We start from the raw sequence: 21,171 nt of genomic DNA, 5'->3' as shown, positions 1-21,171 counted from the left end.
AAAACTACAAGATGTATAATTGTGGGGTATTTGTTGTGTACTTTTTTAATTTTTCAAATGTTTTAAAGTGCAATTGTTTATTATACTAATGTCATTTTAACTCTTATTAAACTATAACCCAGTCAAAAGTATCTAATCAATGAAGTATGGATTCAGTGTCTCCTTTTGCTAATTGTGTAGCACAGGTTTGCTTTATAAATGGAGCTTTTTACAGTGACACACGTGTCTGGCCTATGCATTTCTGCTAACACTACAGTGGAGGAACCAGACCTGATGAGGCAACAACATAGCCAGTGCAACTCCCACTTTCCATTTTAATTCAAGATGTTAGAATTCAAAGTAGATGGCTCATCAGAGACAGTGAGATCATAGTTTCTACTCTAGTTCTTTAGGAAGACTCATAATCAGGAAGGTGCTCTCAGTTAAGCATACTTTTGTCACTGCAAATACTTGAATAATACTACCAAGACCACTGGTAGTTCCTTCTAAGGCGTTAAAGACAACCAAAACCAATTTACACAACCCTTTATTAATAGTAAAGACACTGTAGACAGTATAAATTCAAATCTCTTAAAAAGTGATTTGACAATGTTCTATTTGAGCAATCCACACCTCATCTTGGCACTCATACTGTGCCTGCCACTGGGATTTAATAAATATACACATGTAAGTATATATTCTCCACTTTAGAACACAAGAACTCTTACTAACTTCAACAGAGTTTAGAGCCTGGGCTCACAAAAGATGACCTACTCCATATATACAAGCTATAGTAACCAAGTCACTACCAGGTATGTGCCATGCAGGCTCCATGTTCAGAAACTGAGTTCCAAGTTAGTTCACAGAAGGATGTGGGTTGCCTTGGCACGGCCCAGAAACCTTGTCAGACCAGACAAACTCTGCTCTGATGCACAAAGAGTCAGGCATGGGCTTAGGAAGGACCCTTGGGGCACAGGTAAGGCCAGACTCAGACACCAACACCTTCCTCCCTCAGGGAGACAAGCACGTTATCCCAACCTGCAGAGTATGGCACCTTACCACAGTTTCTCCCAATCTTGCAAGTGTTTGAAGCCAAACTGTTGACTTTTGTTTTCTTGCTGCCCAGGTCAAAGCACAACCTTCAAACCAGGTAAGACATTCTTTCATGAATTGGAGCTGGTAAATGAGGGAGGGACAGGGGAACTTCTGACTGGCTGCTGAGCAACCAACCTCTTTCAATCGGTGCAGCAAGTCAACAAACATCACTTTACCTGCTCTAGACACTGCTTGGTACAAAATGCTACCCAAGAAGTCTGCAGAGTACCTCTTGTCTACAGTAAAAAAGGTACAGAGGTAGAAAGCACCTGTGAGTTCTTAATTTAGAAATGTAAACAATAAAAAGGAGGCAGCCTAACAGCTGTTCATTTTTTTTCCTGTTATATGCAAATCTAGGCAATATACATAGTCATTTCTACAGCCAACAACAAGCTTTGTTCCCCATACCACAGGGGAAGAGAAAACCTCTCCTGGAAGCTTATCTCGTCCTTCTTCTCTTCCATTCTTGGCATTCAGGATCCACACATTACCATCTGTAGATATTGCTGCCAAAAGAATTTTGTTCTTTAATTCATCACTTTGGAAAACAAATGGTGTCCCATATACACTTGAGGTGGCTTTGAATTTCCACAGTAAATTACCCTCCTCCATGTTACAACAGTAGATAAAGCAATCATGGGAGCCAAAAAATATTTCTTGCTTAGTTAAACTGGAGATGCATGGAGATGAAAACACAGGTCCATTGGTGGAAAACTGCCAGACCTACAGAAAGAACGTAACCACCCATTATCAAAGGTTCTCCACATTATCAGTGTGACAGAATTGTACTTTTTTAATACACTAGTTGTTGACAGAAGAGTGTTATATTTCAAGACCACACAAGATTTCTGCGAGGGCTCGTAAATACTTGTCAAATTACAAGTTAAGTTTTACACACAGAGTAAGTGATAAAAAACCCTCATAAAATAGATGTGCAAAATTTATCGAGGCTCAAGAAAAGATAGCCCACTTGGGAAAAGAATATTCTTGGGGTGTTGTACCACAACTAGTAATGAACTTTGAGAATTCTGTTAACATGCTACTCTTTGCCAAAAAGGCAAAGATTCCTTAGGTAATATGGATTTCTTCTGCTTATGCTAACGATGTGCATATTCCTCCTCGAGAGAGTATCAGTTCTGCAATACTGCTGCAAGCAGACAAAGCAGGGCATGGGCTAACATGTATTTTATACTCAGAAAAAGCTTAGAATTGTCATGATTACTGCATTTCAGCCAAACAGAAACAGTGTCATTTGTTTTAATATTAGGTACAGACCACATTTGTCTCTGAGGAACTAAAAATCCCATTTTCATTTAATTCAACATGAAGGTTGATGTAGACTTACGATTTGGCATTTTTTTATAAATTCATAAACATTCTAAGAAACCTTTACTTTAAACAGCCACCATCTTACAGAAGAGATGGCTCTAAACATGCTTGAAAAACACCAAAACCAAAACCATACCATTTCATTTGCTGGCACTACTCTTGACCATTTACTTCGAGTGTAACCTCTGAACCAGAAATTCTAGTACTGCATCAAGCAACTTGAGAGTCTGCAGCTTTGCTGTGAACTGTATGGACTACCCTAGGCCATCAGTTTTTCTGCTTTCACCTCTTTGTAACAACAGACATTTCTGTTTGGTTCACGAAAAGGTATCTGTCAATCATTAAATCTCAGAAAACAGTATTAATAAAGCATCTTATTCAGGGTTTTGTGATGAACATAAACCCAACACTTTTACCTTTTCTCCAGAATGAGTGTGACAATATAGGTTTCCATCCACACACCCAACATAAACGTACTTCTCATTGCAGTGAGGAGAGGAGAAGAGTGGTTTTCCCAGAAAGCTTTTCCAAATCTTATTCCCCGTCACCTGGAAGTAGCAGCATGGAATATCTGATGTTTAAGACAGCTGTAGGGAGTTGCACAAAACAATCTTTCCTTCTGTTTGTTCTTAACTACAGCCCACTGAAGCTGTGAAACCACACACTGGTTTTCTAAAACTAGGTTAGGTATTATTGAGAAAATTTGTAGCGGGTGGGAGATAAAGATGGTTAGAACTGATGTTCTGGGTTATGTGAGTACAAAAACATAAACAGCTGCTCCAAGCGACTGTTCCTTTATCAAGCAGGACCAGCTGTAAGCCAACAATGCTTCAGAAAAGCTCCACATCTGTCAAGAATGTCATTTCCCCAGTGCAGAGAACAGAATAGCAGTCCGAGATTAAGGGGGACAGCTCTTTCAATGACTACAGGAAGTGAAACGGGGCTTCTTTCTCTATTCTCTTCTGATTTCAGTAAGTTCTGTGTATATTTTTCCTAATCCTACCATCAAAGGGAGGGAAGGAAAAAAAAATAAACTGCATACATACTCTCACTCACTAATTTAACTGATAAGGTAATATATGGGAATGAGAAGACACTGATTCCAACTTTGCCCTACAGACTCATGTAAATTCAAGGAAGTTACTTCAGTTCTCTTTATCACCAAACAGCTTTCTGAAGTACAGGAATTATTACGGTAACCTTGTATAATAACGAGGCTCTCAAGTATAACGTATGATCATCCAGTTCCTTTCATCAGGAAAGCAATCTTAACTTCAGAAATATATTTTGGTTTCATTTAAATCTGAGATTGGGATCAAAGACAAGTAAGCAAAGGTACATACTGGGTTTACAGCCAGTAGTAGTCCTCCTAGTGTAGCAACATAAAGATGATGTGGAAGAGAGCTTAGACAAGGAGATGAAAACACAGCTCCCCCTTCACAATGTAACTTCCATACACAAGCCTTTTTCTGTAAGCACAAGAAAAAAAAACCAAATCAATTGGGAGTTAAAGCTCATCATGTTTACAAAGACCTTTGACTGTCAAAGCTTACCAAACACTGCAATACTAGTTAAAAAGTAAAACTATCATCTACATGCCATTGTAGCAACACATATGTTGTTTGCTACTTTCTCTTCCAGTAAATAAAATATTTGGCTAATGAAGAAGCAGTATCTGACCCTCTGATTTTCCATCTCTCTTCAACTACTCTTTTAGAATGTAAGATTCTCTCTCCACCACTGAGCTATGGCTCAGTTTTATTTCTAGTTGGCACCTTATTACAAAACACCCCCAGAGAATTTCCTAACTAAGAAACTTAAGACTTGGTTTCAACCAGGACTAGTAGCACATGGACCCCAGCTGAGCACATCACTAAAGCTATTTACTACCACATGATCCTAACCCCACTTCAAGCAGACCTAACTATTTCAAAAGTGTAATCGCAGACTCCTAAGAAGACTAACAGTAATGGAGCTTCATCTGCTGTACTTCAAATAGGGTCTAAGTTGAGTATTTATTCTTCTATCTGTAAAAGTTAGTGTTCTTACATAAATATCCAAAGCATACACATGCTGATCATGTGATCCTATGTAGACCAGACCACTGGAAGGGTCTAAAACTGCAGAGCTTTTCACTGCATCTTCTGTGACAAAAGTCCAGTAAATTTCTCCGTCACTGCTTTGAAGCACATAGGCTAGGCCATCATAACAACCTGTGTGAAATAAAACAATGCAGTGGAAAAAAGAGTAACGATTAATGGTATTAATGCTGCTAGCTGCATCACAGCTGGAAAGAAATAAGATGACTCGGAAGGTACAGTTTCAAAACATTTTCCAAAGCTCCTCCTCTTCTTTTAGCTCATAGTCTTTGCCAATAGTTGCCAAAGTTCAAAGTTGATTGTTACGTGTATTCTTTCCAGGTTCTATTTAGAATTACTGATTTCATTGCCTTTCTATCAAATTTTACAGTAATAATATTAGCAGACATGGAGAGTTGCTGAAAAGTGAGAGTAAGAACGAGGCTTTTTTTAATAATTATTATCTCTCTAATTTTCCTTTCTGAAAACAAAGATGCTGAAAGAATAAAGTCTGTATGTTTTCTAACAAAAACTGAATGGTGGTTCAGATTTAATGGAACATTTAATTTTGTTATCAGAGTAAATAACAATCAAAATTCTAGGAAAAAAGATGGTAACTTAGCTTTGCAGAAAAAGCCTCACCACCAACATCTGTGCTAACCACTGATGTACATGTATCAGTTAAAATGGTAACACTGAGATGAACAATTGGATATGACAAAACCAAAAAAACAATCCAAGCACTTTTACATTTCCAAAAAGAAGAGTCAAATGAGATCATCAGAGTCTGTGAAAACCAATCTGAAACACCATGTACTAATTTCTACCTCTACCAATTTTTAAAGGCATTTTAAAACTGTATCACCTCTCCACACTTTTTATTAAAAAGTTTAAAAGCCACATCTTAATCGGCCACTAAAAAGAAACCATACCATTTCTTAATAAAGTCTTATTAATAAATTGGCATATAACAAGCCACAAGCATACATGTCAGATAAGCTCCATCACAGGTTATTGTGAAACTTACATTACTTCTTCCTTCTGTTTCTGTTTTGCAACAAATTAGTTCTGTAGTGGATGTGTTAGTTTGTGGGTAAGTGTACATGGAGGGTATGGGGTAAGAAATAAGGTTCTCTGTGTATTTAGCAGAAAAAATGATTTAAAATGAAGGCTAAAACAAAAGACGTACCAACAACAATGAAATTTCCACACTTGGATATGCAGGCAGAGGACTCAATATGATCTCCAAGGGTCTTCTCCCATTTTATTTCTCCCAAATCGAGATCAATTGCCTGCATTGCATGAGAGTGAGAGCCAACATACACAGCTGCAGATACCTCTTCTTTAGAAGGTACTATAACCAGTGGTGATGCATCAACACATTTTCTTGTGTCTGACTTCCATCTTATGCATAATGCCAACTCTGGCGTTGTTACGTGACTGCATTCTGCATGGATCTGCTGTACAGAGCAGCAGTCAGTTTTATTTGCCTTGTTCTCAGCTGTTAAATTTCTGTTCTCCAATTCATACCCTTGTGCAGGGCTTTTCATTACACCTGCAGTCATGAAATGCAGAAAAGATGGTTGCTGCAGCAGTTCCACTCCCACCTGTACTGTGTTACTGGGCTGCATAAAAGACACAGTGAAATTCACAGAAAAAAAATGATTTCCTCTGCGCAGTGCAATAAATGAATATAACCCTGAGGCAACCTCAAGATCTCTTTCAGATGTCAGTTTAGTGTATTTTCCATAGAACTCCTCTCCACCGTTCCCACTTAATTTTCTTTTCAGAACATTGTCATAATTCATTAATTTGTCTTCATCTGGAAACAGGATTTTAAGAATATGTCTATAAACCTCTTCAATGGAGCAGCTGAGAATAACTTCAAGGAGTCCAGGCACAGCTTTGCCCACGAGCATCTCAATTTCCTCACAAAATCGTAGAGCCTTCAAGGAATCTCCTCCACTGTACAGAAATACTCCATCTTTAGAAATTCTGGTGGAATCATCTAGGCCCAGAAGAGACTAGAGAAAAGGAGGAGAGGATTAACAGTCAATGGCTGTTACAGCACGTCACACAAGAAACTCAAGCTGGGTAAAATCCACCCTAATACCCAGAAGTCCTACTGAAAATCAACTGAGGAAACTGGATGTTTTCTGCAAAGCATCCCATGAAATATGTTAGTGACAACAGAAAAAGGAGTTGAGGAGGAACAGTGAGATACTAGTTCTGTACTACAAAATGTTTTGCTCATTTCCAGTTCTGCAGTTTAAGGAAATTGTGCTTTATTTTTGTTGCCCATTTTCAATCTCAACACCATTTGTCAATGACAACTTCACAGACAAAACACTGATGCCTTTTGATAAAAACTATTTTTAGGTGCTTTGTTTTATTAACAAAACTTATATAAACTGGTATCTTTTACTTCTGAATTAGCTAACTACTTTTAAAGCTATGACACCTTCAATTCGTGAAGGATTTTTAATTTGGCATTGTTAGTACAACAGCAATTACTATGTGTCCTCTCACTGCACCCCCTGCTTGTGAAGTCTGGGTGTGACGTCCAAATCCTCTGGCTTTGGAAGCCACCTTCTGCTATCCATACATAATGGGTCTAGAGCACATCTCATCCTTTTGTCTTATCATTTCTATACCCATCAGTACAGTAAGTAGAACAGGCTGTGTTACTGATTTCACTATGTTTACTTTTTCAAGTCCTAGACACAGTAAATACACTTTCAGGTGAAACCTAGAAGTCTACCTTTGCAAATAATAACAAAACAAAAAAAAAAGGGAAATACGGTTTGGCATCACATTTCACTACCTTGAAAAACAAGTCTTTAGCACAGAAATTCAGAAACAATACAAACAGACAGTCCAAGAGACAATTATGCAACTGTGCCATCTATTTAAAAAAAGACTCAATTCATAATTATCTCGAGAAATAAGAAACTCTACTAACAGAGTAGCTATTTTGTACAGTTTCCACGTCCCAGTTACTTGTTTCCCTCAGGGATACCTTCTTTGGCACTTGAAGGAGTATTCAAAAAGCTACTGACAGGTTACATCCTTCCTATGCTAATTGCTTACACCTCATAGCCTGCAGTTTTATCTGATAGAGAAATACAAATGGCTCCCTCTTGGCCACTGCAGAGCAACTATTTAAGTATTAACTGAACAGAAAGAGCTGTACTGCTTAAATCTATAGGCAGTTGGAATGTTCTGGTTGCATTAGTCATACTTCGCAAAACTGTTTAATTCCTGACACATGTATAATGATCCACTTGCAAAGATAAAAAGGCAGCTCAAAATACTACCTTCCATAAATACTGCAATCTTTCCCACAATTCCTCTGCGCCACTCAGCTTACTGTCACGCCTTCTGGAGTTTAGGTGGTTCTGGTAAATCTTGTTCAGTTCAGATATATCAACTTTGCCTTTGTAGAAAATAAAGGATGATTTTTTTTTCATTGCTCTTTTAGCAATTACACTTCCAAAACTTGCTCTGCCCAAACAGTCACTTTATTCATGTACACACTTTCTTATTCATACCCAGCTGCACGTTTATCTATTTTTTTACCCAATCAACTCCACAGAACCCAGTAAGGTTTTTGAAGATTTACCCTAGCCTCCTCCCACATAATCCCACCTTCAAAGCCTGGTCTGACCTTTTCCCAGCTGAAGTCAGGGTTCTGTGCAGGCTGCAACAGGAATGACTGAGGAAAAGAAATGTGAAGTGTTACAACTAAACTGATTGTGCCACTTCTTTTTGCTTCTCAAATGAAACACAATACGTGGTCAAGATTTCCTACTAGGAGTTAGTTACCCAATCTACACATTTAAAAAGCATGAATTGGGTACTGATTTCTAGTCAGTAAGAAAATAAAAATAATAATAAAAAAAGGAACAGAGACCATTAAAATAAGTGGCAAGGGTATTTAAAAATGTCATTTACCATGTGATGTTAAAGGCAAAGCTTTAACCAGTACAAGCTCATCAGGGACTGCATAAGCTGGCAGACATTTCTGGAGTTCTTTGAGTGTTTCTCTCTCTTCTAAATCATCTTTGGGTACAACAAACAGGATAAGTTTTTCCTGCTGGTACCAGGTTGCTGCACAAGCTTCTACCTGACAAAGATCTTCAGCAGCCTGTAATTAAAAAATACGAGTCTTGGTTTGAAATGCAGTTCATCAATGGAGTAAAACCCACAATTTTAAAATCTACACATTTAAAAAGAGTATTTGTCTCACATTCCTATATAACATCCTATGAAATATCTTCTCCTGTAGCTGAAACTTGTACTTCACAAAAAACTGAACTCAGAGACATAAATATTCTTTGCCTAAATGCTGTGAATGAGATATAATCCATCAGTCTGACATTCAATCTTGTAGAGCAATTGCTATGCAAGCACTGCAGTGCAGTGCTCAGTATTTCTCAGGTGTTTATATAATTTATATAATTCTCAGTTCTGCTGGAATATAAAACCATACGATAAACAGATTTGCAAGAACTCAGAATCAAACTCCTCCCTAACCTATGTGACTATATTTTTGACAGTACACCCTTCCAACTTCTTTTAGACTCCTAAAGTCATCTGAATATGAGTAAATACCCATTTCTGATGACAACGATGTGTTCCTTAAGGCTGCTTTTTTATACTGGCATACCCTGCTTGTCGGATGTTACGTTACCTGCTGCAAACACTCGATATTAAAACGTTTGCCGTGACGTTTAATCTGATTGTCTTTCCGACCCAAGAAGAATAGCTTTGCATTTTCCACTCTTACAAAATCCCCTGTTTCTCTCATTGTGCCCAGGGGTACAGTTATTTCATCATCAAGGAAGCAGATTCGTTCTTCACCACCTACATACACAAAAAAGACACTGGTCATGTATTAAATAGGTAATTGTAAACGACAATTAGAAAGGATATTTTATGAAATTCTCCTAAACTCTAACATGCATTCTAAAGGATTATCAATGTCTAATGCAATGTACAAATTGGTCTATGCAGAAAATTCATTTAATACACAGAAATTACTTCAACTTAGAATGTCAAAAAGCAAGCTAAGGAAAAAAATGCCAATACAGTGAAAGCACAGTCTGCAGATAAAATTATGGTAATTTCCTGTTCATCATTCCAACAACTGCAAATACTGTCAGAAGGTTCACAGTCTAATAGGAACTTAAAATGCTATATTAATCTGTATTTCAGAGACAGACACCAAGTAAAGTAACAAAAGTATTAATAAAACTCAATTGATCACAAAGAGTTATCTTAGAATGAGAAATATAAAAGAACCTATAAATATTTGTCCTTCGCCGTCTAGAATCGCAGAACCGTTGGTATCTCTGACCTCAACTTCTGTTCCAAGGAGCGGTGATCCCAAAGGTACAGGGAGATCACTTCTAAATGAGAGAGGAGTAAAAATCTTTCCATTCTAAAGGCAAAATAACTGTTCCAGAAATGCGTTAGCATACGGTCTTTTAAAGGACTGATATTAGAGCAAAAGTACATGCTTGGGGCTTCTTTCCAAAAATGTTTCTTTTTTATAAACATCTCAATATGTTCAAAATTAAAAATCTCATCAATGTGCACGGGTTTCACTACCATATACAAAAAAAACCCCACAGAATGATAAAAAATAAGGCTTGAATGGACCTTGAAATACCCTTGACACTCCTGTAACTCTTTTTATAAAATATGAGTGACAACAAAAAAGTCAGAAATGGAGTGAAAAACTCTTAAATGATGAGAAGAAAGTTCTTATGGAAGCCCAAGTAAAATAACTGAGACCTTGAGAGAGTCATTTTGGACAAATTTCTGTCATCAATACTAGTCAAGTAATATCAGTGGGATCATTTGCTGCATAGTGTATTATCCAATATTAGTAGAACGACAGTACCTAGTCTCTACTTAATTATTTAAGGAGTTTTAAAAACTGTACGTAAAATCACTGTAGCAGTAGAAACCAGATATATGTCTATTGACTACATTTGAAAGTAATCTTTGAATATTTTTGCTTAAAATAAGTAAATCTCAAAAGTAACATGCTGAAGTTGACAGAGCTAACTTGTTTCAGAGCTGTGATTGAGTCCCACTTCTTTACTCTCACTGATAGCTGTGTTAGGTCTCTCTCTTTGAACATGCAAGACTTCCCTGGAAAAGCTTTGTGACAAGCAGGAGTGTGGTTAATTGAAGTTACTAGCAAACTGGGCAGGAGCCATTTGCCTGCAATGCTGATCCCATACTGACATATAGGCAGAGACAGCACAACCTGGACTAAGTTAGTCCAAGTTCAGCACATGGAATCACAGGCTGGAATGAGGAAGAGCTCTAGACACAGAGATGACTAAAACAGAGACCACCATGACATGTGAAACTTAACAGTTCTATAAGCACACAGACTTTCAGTCTGCATTTCTGTCATTCAAGAATCATTTATTAACAACTTTTACTTTAGAGGACTGTATTAGAGCAAGAGAGAATGCATTAGTCTATTTCTACATAAAAACCCCTCAAACATAACTTTTACTAGTATAAACAGTTATGAGAACTCAGTAGCCCTGGAAAAAGGAGACCAAGGTTCTACTTCTAGTGATTTTCATCACTCACATGCCAAGTCATAAAAACAGTAAATTTTTCCTACCTAAGATCAGCACTAAAAACCTCTTCAGGAATCTTGTAGCAAGTGGCCCAGCTTGACACTTCAGTAATACCATATAGATTAAAAATATTTGTTTTGTTCTCCTCGTGCTTCCAACTTTTCAAGAGACTCAGTGCAGGAAATGTTTCACCACCAAGGGCTAAGACACGAAGTGAAGTATTTGCAGACAACACTGTTGATTTAATAATGTGAGCTCCAAACCTTCTGAGAAGTGTTGGTGTTGCCTGAATGATACATGTGAAAAACAATTAAAAACGCCAAACGTAAGAGAAAGTCACTTATATGTCATAGGAAAATCTACTCCACTGACATTTATAGCAATCAAAACAAAAGTAAGAGCAGAGAATAAAGTTACAAAGTATTTGCAACTAGTAGATCTTTTATGTAGTGGAACCTTCGACTACTCACCAATCTAAAATGTACACCCTACAATCTCAACTACTACCATTCCTCCAAAAGAAATGGAAATATTGGCATTTCTATGAGTGCAAATACTTCAGAACTACAATATTAAAAAGAAAGCAAGGCTTAGGGGTTGGCTTATCACAATTAATAGGCTAATTGAATCACACTCATTTTGTTCAAAGCCGGTAAGTTACAAGCAACTCTTTCTCCCATTCCTAAGTTTCTATACTTAATTAATAGTTTTATTAAATACCTCATTACACTACAAGGCTGGGCTAGGCTCATTCAGCCATGCTGGATGCTCATAACATCAAGTACATTTTCCAAAACTAAACTTAAAAACTACAAAAATTGAGATCACACAGGAGATGATCTATTCCAAGATATATAGAGTACATGAAGTCTCACATAAATAGGTGGCCTGAAAACAAGAAATGTTGCTGTGGAATCAATTATTCTCTTGCTCTCATTATTGTATAAACAGGAAACACTTCACCATCCTATAAATGGCACTGGTTTAATTGTTGTATTTTAAGCACAGAGGCTACCATCAAAACTTAAAAATTGTTTATGAGGAAAGGCTCTAAGATCAAGCCCATTAACAAATGCTAAAAATGTCTTAACAGGTTTCTTCATCACCAGATTCTTCAGAACTGCTTAATTAACAGAGTAATTTCATCAATTCTTAACAATTAATGGTTTGTTGAGATTAATGTTGCTTTCATCTTTAGTTCACTGTTTTCTGTCACAAAATGTTTGAGGCTTCTATCAAATGGTAATCTTCTAAACAGTTCATGCTCCACAGCAAAAAGAAGAACGTGAGCTATCCTTTCAAGGAAGAAAACTTTCCTCCTGTCCTATTATTAATATCCAGACTGATGAAAAAGCAGCACAGATCAGCAAAGGTGAGAAGCAAGAAACTGGAGACACTTATCTTAGGTGCTGCCTACCTGCAACACTGTCACATGGTGACGGTGAAATAGAGCAGCTGACAGCTCCACAGGCATCATTTTAACAGCATTTGGTACTACAAGAATGGAGGCTCCGCTCGTCAGAGCAATGAACAATTCAACCACAGATGGGTCAAATGTTAGAGGAGAAGCCAGGAATAGCACATCATCCTGTGTAATCTGAAACAGGGATCTAAAACAAGAAAGCTAGGAATTACAAAGCTGATGCTTGTTGTTAAAAACCATTTACAGACTTTATTAGCAGCACAGAAGGAATGTGCTTTAGCACAACTAAAGTCTAAAGGGCTGCTGTGACTATATGGGCATATGCAGGCTGGATAATTTGAACAAGAGCTCCTGCATGAAGACTGTAACTACTAATTAAAATAATGAGGTCCTTTACAAAGATACCCACCATATTACATACTAATACAGTACAATGAAGGGCATATTTTGACCAATGTGCTCATTTAAAAAAAAAACAAACCAAACCAAACCAAGATGGTGTTTTCCATTAACAGACTTCTTTAGAAAGCATTAAATGGGGCAGAAAGAAATGTCGGTAGCCTAAAAATGAATTAGGACTTAGAAACTACAGAACATTGTAAATATTACAGTGCAGAAACGTTTTTTAATCTATTTCTTTTAAGCTGCAAGCAAGAATAGAATACTTACAGCAATAGCATGTTACTCAAAGTACACCCCACAAAAGCTCAGGTAAAATAACATTTAAACATGAAAAATAACAGAAAACCAAAATGTTACATGATATTATTTATAAACAAAAGAAAAAAGTATAAATAAATCTGAAAAGGCAGGGAAGGAGGAAGAAGTAAAGCCCTGTTAGTAAAAATCCAAACTCTACTCCTAAGACTTATTTAAAAAAAAAGAGTCTCTAAATGTCAAATGTGTAAAGGAATTTAAAAGAAAAACTGGAAATCACACTTACTTAAGATGCTGAATATTTGGCACTATACATTTATGAGGCACTCTGACTATTTTGGGGATCCCTGTGGTTCCTGAAGTATGCAAGACATACGCTAAAGAGTATTTCTGGCCAACGTTCATGTATCCTCCTTCTGATGTTTTTCCTTCGGTTTGATCTGGACAAACGGAATATCCTGGCTGCAAGTTACCCATAGCTTTGAAAGGTTCATATTTTCTTTTCACATCGTCTACTTGTGAATTTAAATCAGCATTGCTTGAGCTCATTTGGAAGAGAGTTAAACCAGTATGTTCTATTGTGGAAGAATTGTGGCAAAAATAACCAACATGGGATGTCTGGAACTTCTGTAACAGAAAAGAAACAATTTAAACAGCAGAACTCAGGTCACACTGTTATTGTTCTGCTGTGCACAGAGAAATGTGAAACAGTTTCATACATATAAGCTCTGATTTTTCAAGCTGCTACTTTTGGAGGATACACATCAGACAGTTTTAAGTTCATGTATTTTTATAAATACGAGTGAAAACAAGCTTTATAAATGCAAATTAAGTGATTCTCTGAGCAAATTAAGAAAAGGGAAAATACACAAAAGAATTCTGCCAAAGAACTAATTATAACTAGATGGTCCAACAGTCCAACCTTGTCTATTCCCTTTGAAAGGAGTGAGAGTATAAGATCTGGGAAGAATTGGACAGAAGTAAACCAAAGAATTAAATGCAAGAGGGGTTTTTTTTCAACTATTGCAAAAATTTTCAACTCTCAGCTTTGACATATAGTGAAACAAGTCTGTGCCAATCTTCCAATGCCAGTGCCCAACAAGCTTGCCTGGACCACACTGTTATAGGAAAGCAGGCTTTTTTTTTTTTTTAAAGCAGCAGCATTTTGTACTTGTAATTCATGTTTTGGAATGAAACAACCTCTTGACATGAGGAAACAAAACGACCTCAACCAAGTTTACTAAACCAGGATACAATCAGAACAGCTGGATGTTTCTAAACTACCCTTTCATGCTTCCATCACTTACATTTATTTTGTCGTTCTCAACAAGAATGTACTGAAGACTGCTTTTCTTCATGAAGTAAGTGGTTAACATTGGTGGTGCATCTGGATCAATAGGAGCATAGGCAGCTGGAACCTGAAGGATTCTAACAAAACATAAATGTGTTTTTTTAAAAAAACCTTCTTTAATTTCACTAATATTTCTTTTATACTTCTATAGTGCTCTGAGATAGAAAACATGGTTATAAATTTTTTAAAGATTTTGTTGGAATGAAAGTAGGAAAAATAATGCTTCTTGGTATTTTACAGCAAGGAAAAAGATTAAAGGTAGATGAAAACATTGAATACTATTTCTGACCAAGCAGGTTGGTGATGACAAAGGTATCACTGACACCAACAGCATGACATTTTAAAAGCTTCTGCTATTGACTAGGAACAGAAACAAATGCAGGCTTTTCATGGATACATACACAACGTGTCTAAACACATTTGAAAAACACTGAAAGTCGGCACACTGAAAACACTTTCTGCTCTCATCAGTCTAAAGAATCCAGCATAAGAAAACCTGAGCACGTACAGGAATTTCTTCCCTAATAAACAACCAGAGGAACACCAAGTATGATTCTGCTCTGTGCTTTCCATGGTAGTGTACGCTCAACAGTATGATTCACTGTGCTTTTCGTGGTAGTGCTTCCTCAACAGTTGCTCACTACAATCCTCCCCTCTAGTGGTTCCATTTGATAAAGACAAGCGCTCGACTTGTGGCGATTCTCATAAAACTTCTTATTTTGCACTTTTATGACTGGGTTCCATTGCACTTCCCCTTTGTGCAAGTGATTGACCACTGCAGCAATGACGAGATCCAGAATCAAGACTTGGAAACTGCAGCATCCTGAGTACTCGAACAGCCAGTGCTAGCAGTAAGCACCTAAGCCTGCCCCAGTTCACTGCTTGGCAACAACAGCTCTAAGAATCAAAATGTCCCAATAGCTTCTAGTCACACAGCAAAAAAAAAACCATGTTGCTGCTCAGTTCATTGTGACAGAGGATAAATCAGACCTCCAAATGCCTCATCCAACCTCACACTGAGGCAGATATAGATGTGACACCAGACCAGGTTGGTCAGGGCTTTATCCACACAGGTCTTGTAAACCTTCAGAGATGGTACCTGCACACACTACCTCTGGGCAACCTGTTCTACTGGCAGAAAAGCATTTCCTGACCAGCAAGGAAGTTCCTTGGTGCTTCTGGGAGGTTTCTGATTACAGTGCTCTCTCAACTCACTTCACCAAAATCTTTATACTTGACTGAGATAAATCTTCTTGTGTTATTTTGTGTTTTACATGCAGTGTGACAACAGGAAAATACTGACACAGATTATCCCTCTACGATGAGCCCATCTGCTGAAGAAAATGTACTTGTGATGCTGTGATTCTGTATTACATCGTAAATGCAATGGACATAAAAGATATGTGAAGGATACAAACATTAAAACTGAGCAGCAGGTGAGATATTAAAAACTACTGAATTAACCTGAGTGTTGGGATTACAAACACTTCCATTTCCTAGCCATTAAACAATTTATGTCACTTCTGTGCTGCATTATGCAATACTTTTTTTCCTATAGTATTTGTAATTGAACTTTAACTGCACAGTCATTTAGCTTAAAGCAGAAAATCTGTTTTCAATGCTTTTTTTTGCTAGCAACACAAGAATACATTAAAAAAATTGCATACTCTTTTTTTGGTATAGATTTATTCTGTTAGGTCATCTTAATTTTTAAACAAGCACAAATATACTAGTAATTATTTTTTCTATTTCTATAAATACACTTAATCACCTTAAAAATAGATAGTTATACACAGTTTAGAGCAATAAACTTAAGATACAAAACAGCTTTAGTAGTGCCTTTTCAAAAGATTATAACACTGCCTTGTTTCTTCTTAAAGAATGTAAGAACCCAATGCCTCTTAACTATATTACTACGGCATTACTGCAGTTTTGTTGTAGTTAAAAACATAAACAAATTGAAAATTTGCTTTAATAGAGATGGCCCTTAAAAAGCACCACAGATTTTAAGCAGTCAAACCATTACCCTAAGATCCAAGATGGCAAGTTTATTCCTGGATAGCAGTAAAGACCTATTTCACATTTTCCTTGTTGACAACAGTGCTTTTGAAGGAAAGCCGTTAATTCTGTGGCAAGCTTAATGACCGTTGCATATGTGTAGAAAGCTGGAGGTTTGTCATTACATTCATCAAACCAAATCGCTTTTCTATCAGAGTACAGGCTAGCTGCCCGATTCACCAGTTCCTGAAGAGTCATCTCAGCTGTGTATCTTCCATCTCCCTGCAATATGAACAAACCAGACTGCATTGTCACCTCCAAACTTTTAATACTTCATTTGAACTATATTAACACACAAAACACTGCCAGGAAGGGAGAAAGACCTTTGGCAGAAAGTACACAGCTTCCCCACACCTTACACTGTAAATGTAAAGCTTAATACTTTAATTGCTTACCATGGACTCAGCATATAGTAATTCACTAAGCCTTCACTGCACCGAGGTAGCTTGTTCCTCGCTGTTACGCCTTTCTTTTTAAAACCGGGCATAACCAATAACTTTATTAATAAAATTTAACTATTCTCTAACAGAACCGTAAAATATGAATCTTTCCTTCGCGAACCGAGAACCCAACAGCAGACTGCCAAGGCTGCCGGAGTGCCGCATGTCTCCGTCCTGTGGGCCCTCGGGGCCTCTCATCCACCACCGCCCCAGTGCCGGGACCCCGCAGCGGGCCCGAGTGAGGGCAGGCGGCTCCCGCACGCCCGCCGCGCCCAAGCCCTCCGTCTCCACATAGAACGTGGCTGTGCCCTGAGCATCGCATGACTTGTGCGGGACTCAGACTCTCGCCGCGGCCCCCACGGCCGCCCCGCGCATCCCCACCTGAAGCAGCGCCAAGCAGCACTCTCCTTCGGCCCGGCTCGACGGAAGGCCGACACGTCTGATTGGTGGCAATCCCGCCCAACGCCAACCTAATGTGGCGTTTTAATTGGCCGATGGCTGTCGCGCTCTTTCGCATCCGCAAGCTGCGCCCAGCCCGACACTGGCCTGCGGGCGGGGAGGGCGCCGCCATTTTTCCCAGAGGGTGAGAGGAACTGGGAATGCGCCAGAGCTGTCCCTGCCCTCCTTAGCTACCGGCCAGATGCTCGTCACACACGAGAAACCGCTAAAACAAACGCCGGGGGCCGGGCTGAAGGGGAAGATTCTCCTGCCACGCTCGTCTCTGTCCCCATATTCTATCGCGCCCCCCCTCACGCGAAGGTGGTGCGGGCCTCCCAGACGGTGCCGTGGCCGTTGGCCCGGGGCAGTTACGCCATTTCCGGGGGCCGGTTGCAGCGGGTGGCCATGGTTTGCTCCTCGGGCGGGAGCGAGGCCCGCAGTGGCTCCCGCAGGCGGACGGGCGGCCGCACTGCGCTTCACTTTCGGATGCGATGGACAGGCGCCAGCGGGGAGCCAGGGGCATCGCATCGGCTGCGGAACGTGGGCTGCCAGCGGTAGAGGGTCACTCGATACAAGAAGTGACTTGCTGTGGCTTTGCGGTGCAACCTCAGCGCCGGCAAGTGCAGTGAAGACAGTGATGGCGAGATCATTTCATAACCATTTTTAATGTTACAGGTGGGAGAAGTTACACATCAGCTTCCTACTGTTTTGTCACACTTTGCACGTGATAATTTGGCACAGTTGCACATTGATGATACAGCAGAAAGTTTCACAGTAGAACATGAAAATAACAGAGAGCAACTCCTAAAGCCAGAACAGTTTTCACCCTTGACATACTCACTGCAAGTGTGTCTACTGTATGTGATAAAGGCTTGGTAATCTGAAGCATAAACCCAGCCATCCAGGAATAAAAGGACACTTCAAAAGTATCTCCCCTTCAGCCTAAGGTTTTGAAAAATGCAAACTAAGGATCAGGCATGTAGTGTATCTGGAAATGAACACTGCTTATTGTAGCAGACCTTGTTATTTCACAGAGGGAGAAAAAAGGATTCACTTTGAAATCAGAATTATGCCACCTAATGCTCCAATCCCATTTAATCAATTATTATCAGACCCTAAAAATAACATTTTTCTTGAAAATGTTACAAGAGTATTTGCAAAAGTTTCATTTACAGTCTATTCTATGGACAATTTCAGATAAAAGTGTTAGACTTCTGTTTGCAACCTTTAGTTCTTACCTCTAGTACAATGCACTCCTCATACATATCTATAACCTAAGAGCTGGACTTAACCCTTCTTTTATGGTTGCTTTTTGGAGGGCAGGAAAGAAGAAAGGTGAAAGTCAGTTTTTCTGTTTTCTCATCCACCTCCCTGATTGCCCCCCTGAAAAGGGGGCAATCAGAGTGACTTCAGCCTCTTTTTTTTTTTTTTTTCCCCAATTTACAATTCAGGTGAGCTGTTGTGGTTCTATTTAAAAAAAAGCCCCACACAGCTTGCTAATTGGATAGAAGAGATGCACTGAAGACTCTCCCCCAATATGCAGATCAGGGATTTGGTGAAGAAAACACAGTAAGAGCACAAAAAGAACTCCTAAAAGTCGAGATTCTCCCATGGGCTTGACTGCAAGTAGGTTCTGATTCCACTGCCCGAGGCACATTCTCGACTTCATTAAATGTATTTACATGCTTTCTTGGATTGGGACTTTTGTGTTGTGGCAGTAGCAGGGATCATTGCTACAAAGCCCATGTAAGAAAGCTCCCTTTTAATTATCAATGCTGTAATTCTCAACTATGTGGAATATGATGGGGAAGGAAGAAGCTCTTAAACTTTTTTTTTTTTAGTTTTTTTTTTAAACATTGTCACAAACAATTATAAGGCCAAAATACACAATATTAAATAGAAACTCTAAAATTAAGCTCTTGGCTTTCAGCGAAAAACAACTGAGGTATACAAAATAGTTTTACAATTGTGCGAAAATCTACAGTAGTTTTTCAAAAGGTGCTCATCCATTTTCAGCTAGTGGTTCACTGTCCAAGTGATCTTCATGTATACAAGTAACGTGTAATTGTGAGCAATTAAAAAATACAATGAATTCAATAGCTAATGTTTTCTTTAAAAAAACATTACACTTATTCTAACAGGATCAATATGATAAAATCAGACTATACCCAAAACAGCTCATAATCTTCAGTTGATGTATTGTTTTTACTGTTAAAAATTAAAAGTGATTTAGAGTTTACTTTGGATGTTGACATATGCAAAAGCCCACTGTGTGTTAGCTTGGGTGTCAGAAATTGTTAGGACTCATCCTGGAAAAAAACAAGATGTACAACAGAAAAAAAAATGGCAGTGCCAAGTATTTTTTCTCCTTCCACGTCCCACTGGCAACTGGTAAAAAGCACACAAAGATAATATAATTACACATCAAAAACTTTAAAAAAAAGAATTTTAAAGTTATAAAACTAGAGAGCTTTTGGCTGAGCATTTCCCTGAGTGTTCATTTTTTAAAATCATGTGCTGGACATTATGTTTATAGAATCTGTTATGAAGGGCTCAATTAGAAAAGGCTGTTTGAGCTGTATATGCAAAAGTTGGGCACTTCTATTCTTAAAAGGCTTAAGCAAGAGCTGCCGAGGAAGCAATTTGATTCTTCAGAATCTGGTGGTTTTTTATAACGAGAAAAGCAAACTTTACATACTTTTGCATTAAAGTTTTGATAATTTGCAATTATACCACACGATCCCAGATTTGTCAACAAGTTTAACGGGGATATCTTTCAGGGCCAGATCCAACCAAAAAACTCTGGGACTCCCAGGTAATTAAAAAAACTTTGGTTTTTTTATTATTTTATGAGAAAATAGAAGGCACAACTGTGCATCAAAACTCTTACAATTCTGTATTTTCAGCTGCTTAATCTGTTTTCATCAGCACATCGGACTTTCTTTAAGTCTTCACTGTAAAGATGTGTTTTAATAATAGTAATTAGTCAGCTGTAATAAGCTTTCCATATTACCTAAATGTAAAAAGACTTATTACTAAGAAGGCATCTTTGAAAAAGTTACATTCAACAAGAGCTGCACTGATGTCCACCCACAGAGAATTCACCATTCCAGCTCCACAGGATACTCCCCAGTGAGACATGCTGTGCAGTGACCGATCTTCCCCATGCGCGACTTCTGGCTCTTCAGGTTGTTCTCATTCTCTTGTCTTGCTTTGATGCTTTCTTGTACAGATGATACCAGCCCTTCCACAGAAAGATAGACAACACTGTCTGCTCCTAGAGGAGATAAAGAATTCACCAGTTAAAGCTGCAACGCTGTACCACATGCAACGCTCTTTGGAAGTGCAGCCCAGTTACTGTATGGAGGTGGATCAACTTTCCTACAGAGAATGGCTATGAAAAGTTAGCAGCCTTCTCAAATTCTTTCTGCAGGAAGCAGACTCGCTGAAATCTAGACAGAAGGTTCTAAGTTGGGAACATATATATCACGAGTACTGCAAAAATAGAAACAAAATACAGAGTGTCTATTAAGACTCCCTGAACTCCCTATAGTTGCCCAGAGTTACCCTGTAGTTTGGGTCTGGCAGCAGATGTATGTGTGGCTGATGCTTCCCAAACTGAGCACCTTGTGCTATAGACCCTTACTAAGACTTGGAGAAGGGGAAGACCATCACGTTACAAAAAAACCACAACCCAATATGCAGCAGTTCATGC

At 38.5% G+C, this 21,171-nt stretch overlaps 2 protein-coding genes across 3 annotated transcripts in view; both read right to left on the bottom strand.

Annotated features, from left to right (window-relative positions):
• Nucleotides 1–508: 508 nt before the first annotated feature.
• AASDH (aminoadipate-semialdehyde dehydrogenase) lies at nt 509–17,816 on the bottom strand. 2 transcript variants are annotated; one of them, XM_061992564.1, is made up of 15 exons: nt 17,400–17,816; nt 16,547–16,800; nt 14,477–14,597; nt 13,456–13,796; nt 12,507–12,699; nt 11,134–11,375; nt 9,786–9,892; nt 9,175–9,347; nt 8,436–8,628; nt 7,799–7,917; nt 5,671–6,505; nt 4,453–4,616; nt 3,747–3,872; nt 2,820–2,951; nt 509–1,797 (listed from the first exon to the last, which is right to left on the bottom strand). In XM_061992564.1, exons 2-15 carry the CDS (start codon nt 16,774–16,776, stop codon nt 1,390–1,392), a joined length of 3,384 nt encoding a protein of 1,127 aa, XP_061848548.1. In that variant the 5' UTR covers nt 16,777–16,800; nt 17,400–17,816; the 3' UTR covers nt 509–1,389. The 2 variants fall into 2 exon arrangements, with proteins under 2 accessions (XP_061848548.1, XP_061848549.1); XM_061992565.1 differs by having other exon boundaries at nt 9,786–9,889.
• Nucleotides 17,817–18,116: 300 nt separating this feature from the next.
• PPAT (phosphoribosyl pyrophosphate amidotransferase) overlaps nt 18,117–21,171 on the bottom strand; it is a 50,229-nt gene continuing 47,174 nt past the window's right edge. Inside the window, exon 11 of the mRNA XM_061992573.1 lies at nt 18,117–20,733. Within this exon, the coding sequence (XP_061848557.1) occupies nt 20,558–20,733 (176 nt within the window). The 3' untranslated portion in view covers nt 18,117–20,557. The remainder of the gene's footprint in view (nt 20,734–21,171) is intronic.

The sequence above is a fragment of the Colius striatus genome, chromosome 3, assembly GCF_028858725.1.
Source record: "Colius striatus isolate bColStr4 chromosome 3, bColStr4.1.hap1, whole genome shotgun sequence".
Classification (NCBI taxonomy): Eukaryota; Metazoa; Chordata; class Aves; order Coliiformes; family Coliidae; genus Colius; species Colius striatus.
This window is presented reverse-complemented; position numbering and strand designations above follow the sequence as displayed.

Excerpts from the sequence above, each read along its gene's own strand:
- AASDH (XM_061992564.1), bottom strand. The coding sequence starts at position 16,776 with ATGACTCTTCAGGAACTGGTGAATCGGGCAGCTAGCCTGTACTCTGAT. Across the intron at positions 9,893-11,133 it reads GTTTTTAGTGCTGATCTTAG|AAGTGATCTCCCTGTACCTT; the intron begins GTAGGAAAAATT and ends TCTCTCATTTAG. Across the intron at positions 6,506-7,798 it reads GATTGCAGTATTTATGGAAG|TCTCTTCTGGGCCTAGATGA; the intron begins GTAGTATTTTGA and ends CCTTTTCTCTAG.